Source organism: Mus caroli, unplaced genomic scaffold (assembly GCF_978045245.1).
Source record: "Mus caroli unplaced genomic scaffold, Mus_caroli_1 scaffold_2, whole genome shotgun sequence".
Classification (NCBI taxonomy): domain Eukaryota; kingdom Metazoa; phylum Chordata; class Mammalia; order Rodentia; family Muridae; genus Mus; species Mus caroli.
This window is the reverse complement of record NW_028227257.1, coordinates 156181223-156196071: the sequence shown is the minus strand read 5'-3', so window position 1 is coordinate 156196071 and position 14849 is coordinate 156181223. Positions and strand designations below refer to the sequence as shown.

Here is a 14849-nt window from a genome sequence, read left to right as displayed (position 1 = left end):
CTACAATTCAAGCAGGCCACAGACCTAGTAAGTCGTGTTCAATATCTACCTGGGAAAGGAAAAGCTGTAGCTCTCAGTTTTATAGATTATAGGATAAGCTATAAAACTGCTAAAAAAAAATTCAAGGAAGATCAAAGGGAGTGGAGAGGGAGGGAAATAAGGGAAGGAGGGAGGGAGGGAGGGAGGGAGGGAGGAAGGGAGGGAGGGAGGGAGGAAGGGAGGGAGGAAGGGAGGGAGGGAGGGAGGGAGGGAGGGAGAAGATTGAGTGGGAGAGATGGAGAGGGAGAAGTGAGCAAGACTGAATGTGACTAAGATGTCAGAGTCAACACCACATAAATAAAAATTCTAGAAAGTTACCTCCTGATCTACAGATTCCAGGGAGAACATGGATTCCATCAACACAACATGAAACAAATGAAGTCAGGTCTCTGGTGCTGTTTGTCTTATGACTTCCTACAGCGGCCAGGGAGACCTACAAAAAGAGCTGGGCAGAGGTATGTCCCTGCACAGCATAAGAATGATCTGGAAGCTTATGAAACAGCTAGCCTGAAGTAACAGAAACAACTAGACAAACGGCCACACCAGAGTTGAAGGCAAGACTTAATCCCTGAACGTCGTCCTCAGACTTCCATATCTTCACTGTGGCATGTACAAACACTGTGTAGACACACACATACAGACTTCCTTACAAAGAACAGTGATTAGATACTGAAGGATGCAGATATATTGGTTACTAAGACACAACAGAAAGCCCCAAATTGGAATTGGACCCATAATACATCAGTTGATCTCAGACAAAACAGCAAGTCCAGGTGAACATCCTAGTGTGGCTGTCTCCTGCAAGCATGGTACAATCATTGCCATGATGAAGCTGGCAGGATGTGGTGAACTCTATACACAGTAAGATGTGATGACCTATATTTATAGGATTGGCCCAAAATTGCTACAAGAAAATGAGCAAAATCAGTGATAGTCAGGACAAGGCTGATGGTGGTGATGACATCGCCATTGTGAAGGGCCACTGTTCTCCTGCCCTGGCTGCACATGGTCTTGAGGGCCAGAGTTGACAGGAGGTAAATGTGCACTGGGGTCAGAGATGCTCTCCTGCTGGCCTTTTCACGGGGCACCCATATGGGGCTGAGACTTTTCAATGATGAAGTTATTCTGGAAAACTTACTGTCAGGTGGCTGGGAGCTACTCAGACCCTGCCTACCTGCAGCAGCTTCTCTCTCTACCCTCACAGCTGCTGTTTAAAAGAAAAAGCAAAGCAAAGGAAACAGAAAGAACAGGTATTTTTACAGTGGCTTCTGCAGTGCTCGATTCTCAAGTTCTCAAAGGAAATCGTCTCAGTCTCTTTTCTGCGGTGATAAAACATGGCCAAGGAAACTTATAAAACTAAAGGGTTGTTGGGCCTTACCTGGTCAGAGTGAGATAATGACCATCATGGCAGGGAGAATGACAGCAGGCAGGCATGGCATGGACATTTCCTATTCTGATCCACAAGCATGAGGTAGAGAGTGTGTGAGCTAACTGGGAATGGTGTGGGCTTCTGAAATCGCAGATTTGACCCCTGGTGACACACCTCCTCCAACCTTCTCAAACATTTCCACCCATGGGGACCATGGGGACAGGCATATGAGTTTATAGGGACAATTCTCATTCAAACCATGTTCCACCTCCTGGCCCCCATAGGCTTCCTGCCATAGCATAATGCAAAAACAAAACAAAACAAAAAACATAAAACATAAAACAAAAACACACACACACACAGTCCAGCTTCTAAAGTCCCCATAGTTTTTCAGTCTAGGCACAGTTTCAAAGTCTAAACTCAAGTCAAATTCTTAACTGTTCTCTCCTATACTTCCTAACATACAGTGGCAATGAATGTAGATGACCATTCCAAAAGAGAGCAGAGGGGCACAGAGAAGAAATACTGGACAGAAGCAAGACTGAATGAAACCCAGCAGGGCAAACTCCAAATCTATGGGAATAGCTCCACATCTAATGGCAAAGGTCTTAATGGCTCCACCCTTCCAGCTTTGCTGACTGCAACACATTTGTCTCTTGGGCTGATTCCACGCCCAGTATGTAGCTCTCCCTGGCAGACATCCCATGGTTCCAGCTTCTCCAGCATCTTGGGAGCCTCCAACGCAGCCCAGGCTTCACTTTCATAGCTTTATTTAATGGCCTCTCTGGGCCTCCATCAGGGACTCCCCTGCCACACACCTGGTCTCAGCAGCTTCCTTAACTGCACAGGAAGATCCCACAGCCCCTTACGCCTGTATCCATCCTGATTACAAAGCCAGAAAGAACCACATGGCCAATGCTACCAACTGCTGCCTGCTTGGTCTGGGACCTGGCTCCCTCCTTGCATTACATCTGCATAAACTGATTATAGGAGCAGATGAATCCTTAGGCCCTTTCTATTCACAGGTTGCAGCATTGGCTGGGTGGAGTCCCACCCTGAGGGCACCACGCCCTTTCTTCCCATCTCTCTTCATCCCTTTCAGTACAAGCCATGGCTCCCTCATTAAGTTTCCTAGTATTCTTTCTCCCCACACTGTACAGTTTTGATCTCTTTGTGCCCCGCTGGTACTTTTTCATTGCAGACCTGCCTAAGAGTGATCACTAATAACTGTGTGGTAGTCAATATTAGGCTGTCTTGAAATCACCTCTACTGGGAAATTAGTCCAGAACTCTCCAATGTAGCCTGGGGCAGATTCTCTGGACTGGAACAAAACCCAACCACATTCTTCTTCAATGTACCACAAGAATGGTGTCTAGCCACTTGCTAATACTGTCCTCCTCTGACACCTCTCAAGCTGGACTTCCACAGCCCACGCAGCTATCAGCACTACTGTCTTACAAGCTCCTAGGGATGGCTCCTTATCCCTGGTTACATTGTTCAACCACTTTCCTGGAACAGGGTCCCAAAGTCGTCCCCAATTTCCCAATAAACAGTATGGTCAGGCCTGCCACAGCAGCATCCCAGTCCCTGGTACCAAGTTCTGTCTGAGTTGTTGTCCTATTGCTGTGATAAATCACCATGACCAAGGTAATTTATAGACGGAAGCATTTAATTGGGCCTTACTTTCTAGTTTCAGAGGGTGAGTCCATGGCCACCATGGTGGGGAGCGTGGCAGCAGGCAGGCGGGCTGGTGCTGGAGCAGTAGCTGAGAGCTCACACCTTATCCACAAACACAAAGCAGAGGCAGAGAGAGTGAGCTAAAGTGAGAATGGTGTGGGCTTTAAATCTCAAAGGCCATCCCCAGGGACACACCTCCTTGACAAGCTCACACCTCCTCATCCTTCCCAAACATTTCCACCACCCGGAGAGTAAGCACTCAAATATATTAAGCTATGGGGGCCATTCTCGTTCAAACTACCACAGAAGTTTACAAACTACCCAGGCTATTGGGGGCTACAAATAGAACATCCCAGGTGATGGATACACATTAAAGCAAGGGTGGGACATGTTCTTCCCTGGCACCTGACTGCAATCTCATACTATGGGCTACTTATCAACTGTACCGTGAAACCTTCCTCCTCTCTGAGACCTGAGAGAGTGATCCCCTGACTTGCCTCACGCACCTCAACTCTCTTCAGAGTCCCTGCCAGGTTGACTTTCTGTGACATTACTAATTCTCCTAATGAATCTTAAACCGAAAGAGATAAACTGCATCAGTGAACCCTGGAGAGTTTCACTAAGTCATTCTCTATCCTGGATTTGGTGGCCCTTCCCTTCTGTCTACAGTACTTGTCTCGAGGGAATTAAGGCTTTTTTTATATTTCCATATGGAGAAAAGAAATCCACCTAGACATGTCTTACACTTTCCACAAAAATTCTTGATGGACTATAGGCCTAAACGTAAAATGTAAAAATATAATGAAACTTCTAAATATATCTATATTAATGTCCTTGTAGTGGTCAAAACTAAACAGATACTTAACATTTTATATCATGTGGAAGAGATTCCACTAAAGTTGATTTAAAGGTCAACAAAATCTAATCAGTGTTTTGTTTTTGTTTTTTGAGGGTTAGATTGCTTGACATGTTATATGTGATTTTTGTCATTTGAAATTATAGTAATAAGACTATAATATTTGTGTATAGAAAGATAAAAAGGCAAAGAAAAAAATAAATAGTTTGGGAATAAGCATCCGCTGCTTGGAGCTCTCCAGTGTGCCAATGCTGTTCTACCACACACATGGTTGTAGATCCAGAGGGCACCCAGCCGGGGTTCTCAGATTGTGTCCTGGAACAAGCAATTAAACCAGGGACCCAGAGATAATGCTAGGAACAGAAAGAATTTTAAAAGTATTAAGAAAGCAAGCACTTTGAAACAAGGAAGTGGGCCTTGGGGGTGAGAAAGGTTGACAGCTCAGTGGCAGATGCTATGCTTGGGACTTACATTCTAGTTGGTATGGACTCTTTCTGCTGTGCTCTGGGTGGGCAGGAGCCGTTAGACTTCTCTGTCACTGATTTCTCTCATATAACAGTCTTGATGCTCCTGTCCTTCCATACGTTTCTCCTACTAGAGCTCATCTGGAGAAAAGAGGTTTCTGGTTGAGAGATGACGTTGGACCTGCTAGGTGTCTGCTCAACATCTATGTCGGCCCTCACAAAAGTTAATGGAAAATGAACTGTACTCAAAACAAAATCTAAAACTTAATATTTGTGGTTTGTTTTGTTTTCAGTCTTTGCTGTCCTAGAACTCACTATAAACCAGGCTAGCCTTAAAATTGCAGAGATTTGTCTCCCAAGTGCTGTGATTAAAGGCATGTGCCACCCTGACTGGCCCGTGTACAGAATTTGCATAGCCTGGTTTTCAATACTTTAAAATGTAGAACTTGAAACAGGCTAACATAAAAACAAAAAGCTTATTGTGGGTCACCAGACACAACTGGTGTTAGCCATCTTGCTGTCAGGAGCTTGAAGGGACAAAAGGTACCACACGACAACAGAGAGGGAGAGGGTGTTTTCTCCCCTGACTACACAGAAACATGATTGAGCAATGTCATCACTCTGATGACCTCATTCCATCTTAAACCCTTAACAAAGGTCCCCTTTTGCACACCACATTTGGATTGAATTTCTACCCTAATACCTCACGAGGAGAAAGATCAAACTCCAATACAGGACACCATAGCCAGGCCACAGTGAGCTTTAGAAAAGGATAGAGAGAGAATGTTCTGCTTCCTTAAAAAAAAAAAAAAAAAAAATCCAGTGGAGGGCGTAAGAGAGAGGAAGATGCAGGGGAGGAGGGGAATTCGGAAAGCACTTCTGTTCCTGACGATGCAGATGGTAAGTGCTCTTTTGTAGATCCGGGGCTGAAGCTCAGTGATATGCTTGGGCCCTAGCATGGGTAAGGGGGTCAAGTGCTCATAACTGGCATGCTCAAATGATAGCAGCATGTACTTACTATATGGGTTAACCAATTTACTTCCAATCCCAGATAAGCAAAACCACCTGCACACGAATGCTTTAGTGGTTGCAGCTGAAACTAGGAAAGACTTAAACACACACATAGGAAAGTGTAACTATATTCTCCTAGTATGAAATGCTTTCCAGGGGTGGGGTAGGGAGGGAAAGGTCAATACAGAGATGCTCTACAGACAAGAACAGACAACCCAGACCAAAGCTAGGTTGCATTATAAGTCACTGGCTGACTTCTATACAGTCTAGAACAGACAAAACTTGTGATGGAAGGAATCAACACTGGAGACAACTTGAGGTTGTGGCAGCTGCCTGGAAGAAGCCAGGGCACTGAGTGAAGGAATAGTAAGATTCCTTGGTAAAGCCACGTGCCAGAATGTGTGTAGCCAGAATGACAAAAGACAGAAAGTCTGTAAACTATGCCTTGGTAAAACCTCGTCAATTTGGAGCTACCACACACCATGCACTGGCCTCCATTTGTATCCAAGAGCAATCCTTAAAACCAATACGGTACAGAACTGCAGCTGGTGAACATGCCCATCACCCCAGTGAGGAGACTGCCTAGGGGGAAAAGGGAATTAAAAACCAGCTGAACAGCTTATTCTCAAAATAAAAATAAGAGAAATGCGGTGATAGAGCACTTATGTGCAAGGCCTTGGGTCCAGTCTCTCTCTGGCTCTCCTTCTCCCTCTCTGACACGGTCCCACTATGAAGTTCAGGGTAGCTAAGCTGATCTCAAATTTACATAGATTCACCTGTCTCTATCTTCTAGGTGCTGTGTTTGCAGGTGTGTACCACTATGACTGACCCAGGAGTTCTTTCTAAATAGATTATACAGCCACAAGTCAAAAGACAGACTCTGCCATAGAAAAACTTAAGTTCAGCATGTGTATATAAAACTGTAGCATATACAAAGCTCATTTAAAAAAAAAATCAGCAAGATAGAGCAGAGTGGGCTACTGTAGAGGGATTTCACTGGGATGCCAACCTGGCAACAAAGATTGATGTCATCAATAACCAAAGAAGTTCAAAACAGCACACTACAATGTTTCCCTGTAAACAGTGAAAAGAAGAAAGTTGGAGTATACTCGATTCGTTTTATGGCAGTTCAGTAACACACTACAGTTACTGTTAACTGAAAGGTAGACAGGGAGGCAAAAGCCAACTGTACTTACTGGGAAATACAGAACTGCAAGTTCAGGTTCATGAAGCCATCCATGAGTTGTGAGGGCACTATGTGTAAGAAGGAGTTACACACACACACACACACACACACACACACTAAATTGTGTGTTGTGTGTGGAGGTGCTACCTAGGAGAAATTCTAAACTCCAGGTGCATTCTGATTAGTTCGTAGGGCTTCTGTACCAGCCTAGAGATCTTTGGTGGCCTTCAGCAGGGTGGCAGGCAGGTCTGGGCTTTCTGTGGCTAGCACTGAACAACACATATCCTCTTATCGATCTGTGATGACTTGAATGAAAAAGACCCCCATAGGCTCATAGGGAGAGACATTAATTGAAAAGACTAAGAATTCTGATCTTGTTGGAGTAGGTGTGACCTCTTTATGTCACTTGGGGTGGGCTTTAAGGTATCAAAATGCTCAATCCAGACAGTGTCCGTCCCTCTCTCTTTCTGTCAATTCAGATGTAGAACTTTTGGCTACTTATCCAGCACCACGTCGGCCTGCACGCCAACATGTTTCTTGCCATGCCAATAATGGACTAAACCTCTAAACCTGCAAGCCAGCCCAATGAAATGTTTTCCCTTCAGGAGCTGCTATGGTCATGGTTCTCCTCACAGCAACAGATGCCCTTTCCCAAGAACAGAACTAGTAAAAGACAATGAACAAGCTGGGTAGTGGTGGTGCATACCTTTAATTCCAGCACTTGGGAGGCAAAGGCAGGCCTGGTCTACAGAGTGAGTTCCAGGACAGCCAGGGCTACACAGAGAAACCCTTTCTCAAAAAACCAAAAATAAATAAATAAAATAAAATAATAAAAATTAAAAAAGAATTAAAAAAAAAAAAAAAAGACAATGAACAAAATTCTTTCCAGCACAGTTTTTATTAGTGGAACTTTGGAAATAGGCCCATATTCATCAGCATAAGCTTAGGTATTGATGCTGCTTGAAGCACGCAACACACCCAACACCACACAAATCTGATTATATTAACATGGAGCGGGGGAGGGGGGAAGGAGGGGAGGGAGGAGACAGAGACAGAGAGAAATGCAGTATGGAGGAGGAGTGTTCCACAGTCAGGGAAGGGACCCTATGGAGAGGAGCTGCCGTGGGCTTCAGTTTCTATCTACCTGCATGGCATGACCCCTCCTCTGGTCTACCAGCATCCCACCTGCTCAGAGCCATCCTACAGCTGTAAGATGCAGCAGTGATGCTAGAACTATAGACTGGACAGCCTACCAGCCAAGGTGGCCTGCTTGACTATCTGTAAAGTGAAGACAGCTGCCTTCCTTCTAGAAAAGGCCTAACCAAGTGAACTCCACACATTGAAAACTGAAGCCTTTGATCAATTTTTCATTGAGCTTCAAGCGCTCCTGTAGTGAGCAAGGCCAGACCTCCATGGAGCACAGGGTGCTGCTTTGTCTAGGACCCCTAGAGAAGGAACCCTGCAGACATCACCTGTCAGCAGGCAGGGAAGCGCTGGGCTCTGTCTACCCTCACTGTGTCCCAATGAAGCCCTTCACATATGCAGATGGGGACTCACCTGCTCCTTCAGAATGGCTCTCAGTCTTGGACACCAGGCACCAAACACACGGACAAGGAACAAACAGGCAGCCCTCCAGAAACCCATGTAACCCCTGAGTGTACACCCAGAATGGAAGGACTAGGGATTTGCAGAAACCCAGAGAAAGAATGTGTCATAATAAAAACTCCATTTAAAGTACTTTTTTTTTTTATTGATTTCATTGAAAACAGAACAAGAAATGGTCTGAGCCAAAAGACTGCTCATAAAACTGTCAAAAAACATTTTAACAGAAAAAAATAAACATGACTGCATTATGAATGTTTTAGAAGAGTCACGCACACACACACACACACACACACACACACACACACATACACACAAAAGGAAAAAAAAAAACAAAAAACAAAAAACCAACCCACTGTCGCTGCACTAATTACAGTATTTAGAAAGGTATATGCCAAAAAAAAGTACATGACCTGCCCGGCCACCACACAAAAGGTGATGGCAAATTTATTCAGCTACAAGACTAACATTTTAAAAAAGTTTTTCCTGCACTTTATTCTAAAATCATTTTGTTCTTTTTTTTTTTTTTTTACAGTTGATAGTTTATTTTCATGTGGTGAGTAGAGACCACACCAGATTCAGCACCGTTGTCTGTGTTTGTGTTTTTATTCTTTGATGTCCTAATGTTCAGTAATGGTAAAAAACAAACGAGTTTATTCATCATCATAGCGTGTGGCTTAGAAATCAACAAAAGGTGCCTGCGTCAACGGAACTGGCTGGGGCCAGTACAGGGTCTGCCTGCACACACCAACCTGCTTCCTCGCAAAGAAACACCAGTAAGAGGCTTGATATATAGGGCTAGATATAGGGTTTCTTTAAAAAGCAAACCCACATTTCATCAAAATGAGTGGTGGGTCAGCCAAACTCTCCAAGGCTGTAAGGGAGCTAGTGTCCTCCAGTGGCACATGGGAGCTGGTGCCAGCAACACAGGCTGTGGGCAGCAGGTCTAACGGAGCAGCTTGTAGGTGATGGTGGCCTTGGTGAGTGCCATACAGGAGCGTGACCAGACATTATACAAACAAAACTGGCAGTGGAGCAAGGGCTTCAGAGACCAGAGGGAGACGTGGGAAGTGCTGCAGCACAGAGTCACCACCAGTAACTCACAAGTTATGCAACATGGAGTCCCAGGTCTCTGAGGTGCAGGCCCAGAGGCATGCTCTGGCCTGAGCACTGGGCCAGCTAAATGAACACCTCGGGCCCAGAACATTCCTGAGAGGTGTCCATACCTCCAGCTCCTCTTGGACATATGTAGAGTTTCTTCCTCTCTAAATTGCAGTCACCAGAATCTCATTTTGAGGGTCCCACTAGCCACACTGGCAATTCATAGGGGGTCAGCAGCGGCTGCAGAGCTGGTATCTGGAAGGCCATTCTCCTGAGGCTCCTGGGCTGCACTGGCTTGCCGCTGGGCCAGGGCTGCGCTTGAGTGCCGACACTTGGGAGACCCACACCGGCAACTGAAGAGCTTGCCCTTGACGTCCCAAAAGCGCTCCCCATAGTCGAACCTGGGGGAGAAAACTCAGGTGAGATAACCCAAGTACCCCTAAGCTGTCCTGTCCAGACCCAGAACCCTACATGCTAGAAGCACATTCATGACTAGGAAGGCAGAAACCACACCCACCCAGCCAGGGTCACACACTGTGCCTGTAGCTGTACACACCCCAGCTGCTCCCCAGCCTGAATCAGGCGGGTACTGAAGAAGGCAATCCTGGGAAACCGCAGGTCCTGGTGTGACATGAACACTCGCACAGGCACAAGGTTGGGTTCGCAGTGATGGTTTATGAACCGGCTGACATTCCCATAGAACCGAGCATCAATGCAGTATACCTCTCCATCCTTTGGGGTAAAAAAGAGAAAGGCTGCAGTCAGTGATCACTCCAGGACATGTCCTTACCCCAGACACCTGCACTGCAGTCTTGAAAATCGGGAACTGGACAGTGGCTCTGCCAGGATTAAAGAACTTTCTTCTCTGGCCCACAGTGACAACTCGGGGTTCAGCAAAGCAGACTTCTGTTACAGCCTGAGGGTAGCCACAGGCCATGCTATACTAAATTCTGCAGTGCCAGAGGTAGGAGTACAATGCTAACCTGGGACACAGGAGGACAGGGTTCTAAGTGTCTCTGTCCCACAACTCTGTCTGATGCTGTGATTGTTTCTGAGCACAGAGGGACTGTAGGATCAAGACTTACTTAGTGGGCTGTACTAGCTCATGAGCCATTTAAACAGTTGTCTCACAGAGATCCTATGTGTGAGAAGCTCCTCTGGTGGGAGTATTGTATATACAGCAAAGGAGGCCTCTGCTGCAGGGGGCAGGCCTGACATGCAGGAAAGACCAGGAAACTGTCTTAAACGCTGACAAGGAGCTGCCCAGGATTAAATGGGCACCTTGAGATCCACAGGCAGACATGAGCCTGCCCACAGTGCACATCCAGAGCTTGCTGCTATGGGCCATCCCAGCTGTGGAGCTTAGGCATGATTACTACATACACAGTACATAAGAGAGGAGTGAGAGAATGAAGTGTGTGAGGAAGGCGCTGCAGGACCTACCTCTGTCTAGGATAAAGCCCAAACAAGAACCTGCTCTAGACACCTGCACATACCCATGTGAGTACACTCAGAATTCAGGCAAAAGTCAAACCCAAACCAAGAAGGGAAAAGCAAGGGTCAAAGATGGGTATCTGACAACATTTACTCAGTAACTTCCAAACTTGTAGGATATGAACATGGATGAATGTACTCCAGCAATATCCCTGAACAAGAGAGTTTATGAGAGAATTCACTAACCACTCAGATCAAAGACAGAGCAGCCCATGTCCTGCATCTGCCAGTAATAAGACAGTAATCTAAGAGATTTGGGTGTTATGGTTTTGAGACTATTTCTGTGGTGACAGCTTAGGAAACTATAGATTAACCTAGCCTATGAAGAAAACAACTCTAAGAGCAGCCACTACACATGCTAAAGGTACTCAGAACCGTGGGATCCACAGGGAATGAATCCTTGGGCTTCTCGGTTGGGTGCCAAAGTCCAGACACTGAAATTTCTGGCTGCCCTAGCCCATATTGTAAGGAGACATCAAGCTGACTGGAAGCAGCACAGTTGGACAGAGAGAGACCAGGCCTGTACATGAATAGCAGAGTTCGAATCTGAAGCCAGGCTAAAAAACAACAAAAGGTTTGGGGGGGTGGGGGGTAAGGGGGGAGAACTTGAAGGGAAAAGGAAAACAAAACTTTAAGAATACAAATGAGCACCGGGCACAGTAGTACCTACACACCTTTACTTCCAGCGCTCAGAAGGCAGAGGCAGGCGAATCTGAGTTCAAAGCCACCCTGGTCTGACTACACAAAGAAATCCTGCCTTGAACCCCTCTCACTCCTAAAGAAAAAAACTACAAATGACTCGGGTCAAGAAGCAGAGGCAATAATAAATAGTAATTTTCAGGACAGACAGAGCTACACAGTAAGACACTGCCTGGAGATAAATACATAAACAAGCAAACAAACACATAAATAAATAATATTAAAAAGTCAGCTGAATCTAGCTGAAGACAAGCAAATGCTACACAGGGACAAGTGTCAGGGGAGCTTCTCATGTTCTATATACCACCAACCAGCAGGCCATCAGAGTGCAGTCACTACAGACAAGTGCAAAATCCGGGCAAAGAAAAGGACATAGCAAGAGAATCAAGTAGGATTCTACTGAAATCCACTGATTACTCACCCCTCCTCCGAGTAAAGAAGCAAGATCCACAGTGCATCACTGCACAGGATAACTCACTGAGAGGCCATTTGCAAAACAGCCAAGGTGAAACCAGCCTTCATATCCCCAAAAGACAAAGAGAGACTCTATGTGCTGATGACTTCTGTACTATACTGGCAAGTGAAAAAGGAAACAAATAAAACTATACCACTTTCTGTATAAGCACAAAAAATAAGTACCTTTCTTTCTACAGATAGTCCCTGACTGGGAACAGGGGGAATAGTACCATGAGTGAAGTAGCCATTCTCCTTTAAAGCTCCTACTTGAAATCCTGACCTCACAGTGCATCAATCAGGGAAGTGACTGCAGCTGAGACTCAGTGCACACACAAGAGAGAGTTCATACCTCACACAACACAGAGCAAAGGCACTGGCTACGAACCAAGAGGTGGCTTCCACCAGCATGAAAACTGTGAGGAACTGTGGATGTCAGTGTTTGTGACAGCAGCCAGAGAAGACTCCAATATCCAGTAACAGAACACAGAACATGCAAAGTTTAAATATAATTGCTACTTTTAGAACATACAAGCCTTCTGCATAATCAAGAGTATGATAAAATGCTTGGATAGCCTGTATAAAGTACTGAGTCCAATCTCCCAGCACCCCAGTACAAATGAACAAACAATCTAGACGTTGTATTTTGGGGAATTATGATGTTTAAGGCAAAGGCTTCCGGCACTGAACCTGATTTGATCTGCAGAACACACACGGTGGAAGGAAAGAACCAATTCGCTCCGACCTCCACATTATATCTGTCTCTGCCTGTCTCTTTCTCTCTCTAAAAATATTTTGAGAGATTTTACTATGTGACATCAGACTGCTCCGCACGGGAGTTGGACTGCACATGTGCTGCCATGCCAAAACCACAAATTCTTAAATTTCCAAATCTGAATTAACTAACACATTAATATAAAAATGTGTAACAAACTGGTAACACAACCGCACAGAAATAAAATTACAATACTTCAAGTACTCAGTAAAATATATGCTAAGACCCAAACAGCTGCAGAAGAGCAGGACACACCCACAGCAGCTGTGCTATCTGTATGGTCCTAATATCAGCAAGGCTACTCTGACACAGACGGCAAGAACCAAGATTCTATCTATAGGTAAGTTCAGGGCAGCCCTCAACCTGAGCAGAGAAGTGAACCATCTATGGCCACGTGTCACATTGTTGACTCCGACTATAACTCCATAACTAAACATAAGTTCTAGCATCTTGGCCAGGTATAGTGGCACACAGTTAATCCTGCCCCTTAGAAGGCAGAGAAGGCTTAATTTCTGTAAATTCTGAGCCAGCCTGGTCTACATAATGAGTTCCAGGCCAGAAAGGGCTATAGAGTTATTAGACAGACAGACACACAGAGACAGACACAGACACAGACACGGGCACAAAGGTAGCTGGACAGATTTGTTCGGTGATTAAGCGTACTGACTGCCCGATCATCTAAGGAACCTGGGTTGATTCCCAACTCCCATGTTCACAACTGACAACAACTCCATCTCCAAGGGCACCAGGCACACCCATGGTGCACAGAAATACAATATGTGTAGGCAAAATACCCATACACATAAAATAATGAATGAATGAAATGAATGAACAAATACCTTAGCAGAAGATTTTTTTCTATGAAATCCATTCTCACAAAGGACACAGGGGTCTTAAAAAGGTGAGATTGCAACTGTGAGGCTGGGCTGATCACAGAAATCTACTGGTACCAGAAAACAGCAGGTCAGGTACGGGGCAAGGTCTGTGGGACCCAAAACAAGAGCTATGTGCACATTAAAGAGCCATAACTAGGGGCTGGAGAGATGGCTCAGCAGTAAAGAGCACTGACTGCCCTTCCAGAGGTCCTGAGTTCAATGGCTTACAACCATTTGTAATAGGATCCGATGCCCTTTTCTGGTGTGTTTGAAGACAGCAACAGTGTACTCACATACATAAAAATAAATAAATCTTTAAAAAAAAGAGCTGTAACTGATCAAAACATACTGCATATATTTTTAAAAAGAGACAAACCATGATCTATACCAACATTCAAAACAAAAGGGTGATGGTATGTCTCTGTAATCCCAGCACTTGGGAGGCAGAGGCAGGAGAAAGCCACAAGTTCAAGACCAACCTAATCTAGATAGTAAAATCCTATCTCGAAACACACAAAGGGGAGAAAAAATTAAAACAACAAATTTCCTTTACACCTGGCAATGGGGAGACACATGGACAGAAGAGCATCTGCCTTCTCCCAAGAAAGAACAGACGGCTGAACATTTTCCTTCAAAAACAAAACAACAACAACAACAAACTCATGGGATGTGGAAACGACTCAGTTAGTCAAGTGTCAGCCACACTAGGAATGTGAGTCTAGAACCCTAGCACCCCTGCATGGAGATGTGCTGTTGTATCAATAAGGCCAAATCAAGAAATACGGTAGGAAGCAACAAGACACCAGATGCCAATATTTGGCGACACACACATACACACACACACTACAGCTCAAAATAAAAAAGTTCCTTAAATGAATGTGAATAGCATGACAGAAGTCCCTAGTTATACAGAAATGTCAGGTAAAAGGAGAACAGCCAAGGCTCACAAGTACCACAGAGTTCCTTCAAGAACACAACAGGTATTAGTAGGCCTCAGGAAGCAAGTGCAGTGACAGCTAGGGACAGACACATCCGGATGAAGGACCTCTGTAGAGCAGTAACTGGTGTCTGCCTACTGCAGCTGCCTCAATACTTGGGGAACTCTACTCTCCCTGGATGCAGCAAGTTTGAGTTCAGTCCTGACTAGCTCTGGAAACCTGCTCAATGCAGAGGTATTTGAGAAAACTGTAGAAATGTGTGAGAAAGCTGGCCCCAGATAAGAGCCACCTGTGTGTGACTGGTGTGATG

At 45.1% G+C, this 14849-nt stretch overlaps 1 protein-coding gene across 6 annotated transcripts in view; it reads right to left on the bottom strand.

The window, feature by feature from the left end:
• Positions 1-7643: 7643 nt before the first annotated feature.
• Positions 7644-14849, bottom strand: part of Ehmt1 (euchromatic histone lysine methyltransferase 1) — a 134644-nt gene continuing 127438 nt past the window's right edge. For 5 of the 6 annotated variants that reach the window (XM_021185967.3, XM_029469706.2, XM_029469711.2 and 2 more), the window contains 2 exons: positions 9862-10037; positions 7644-9706 (listed from right to left, as the gene is read on the bottom strand). In XM_021185967.3, the coding sequence (XP_021041626.1) occupies positions 9526-9706; positions 9862-10037 (357 nt within the window). In that variant the 3' untranslated portion in view covers positions 7644-9525. The remainder of the gene's footprint in view (positions 9707-9861; positions 10038-14849) is intronic. The other variant, XM_021185975.3, reaches the window with a different exon arrangement.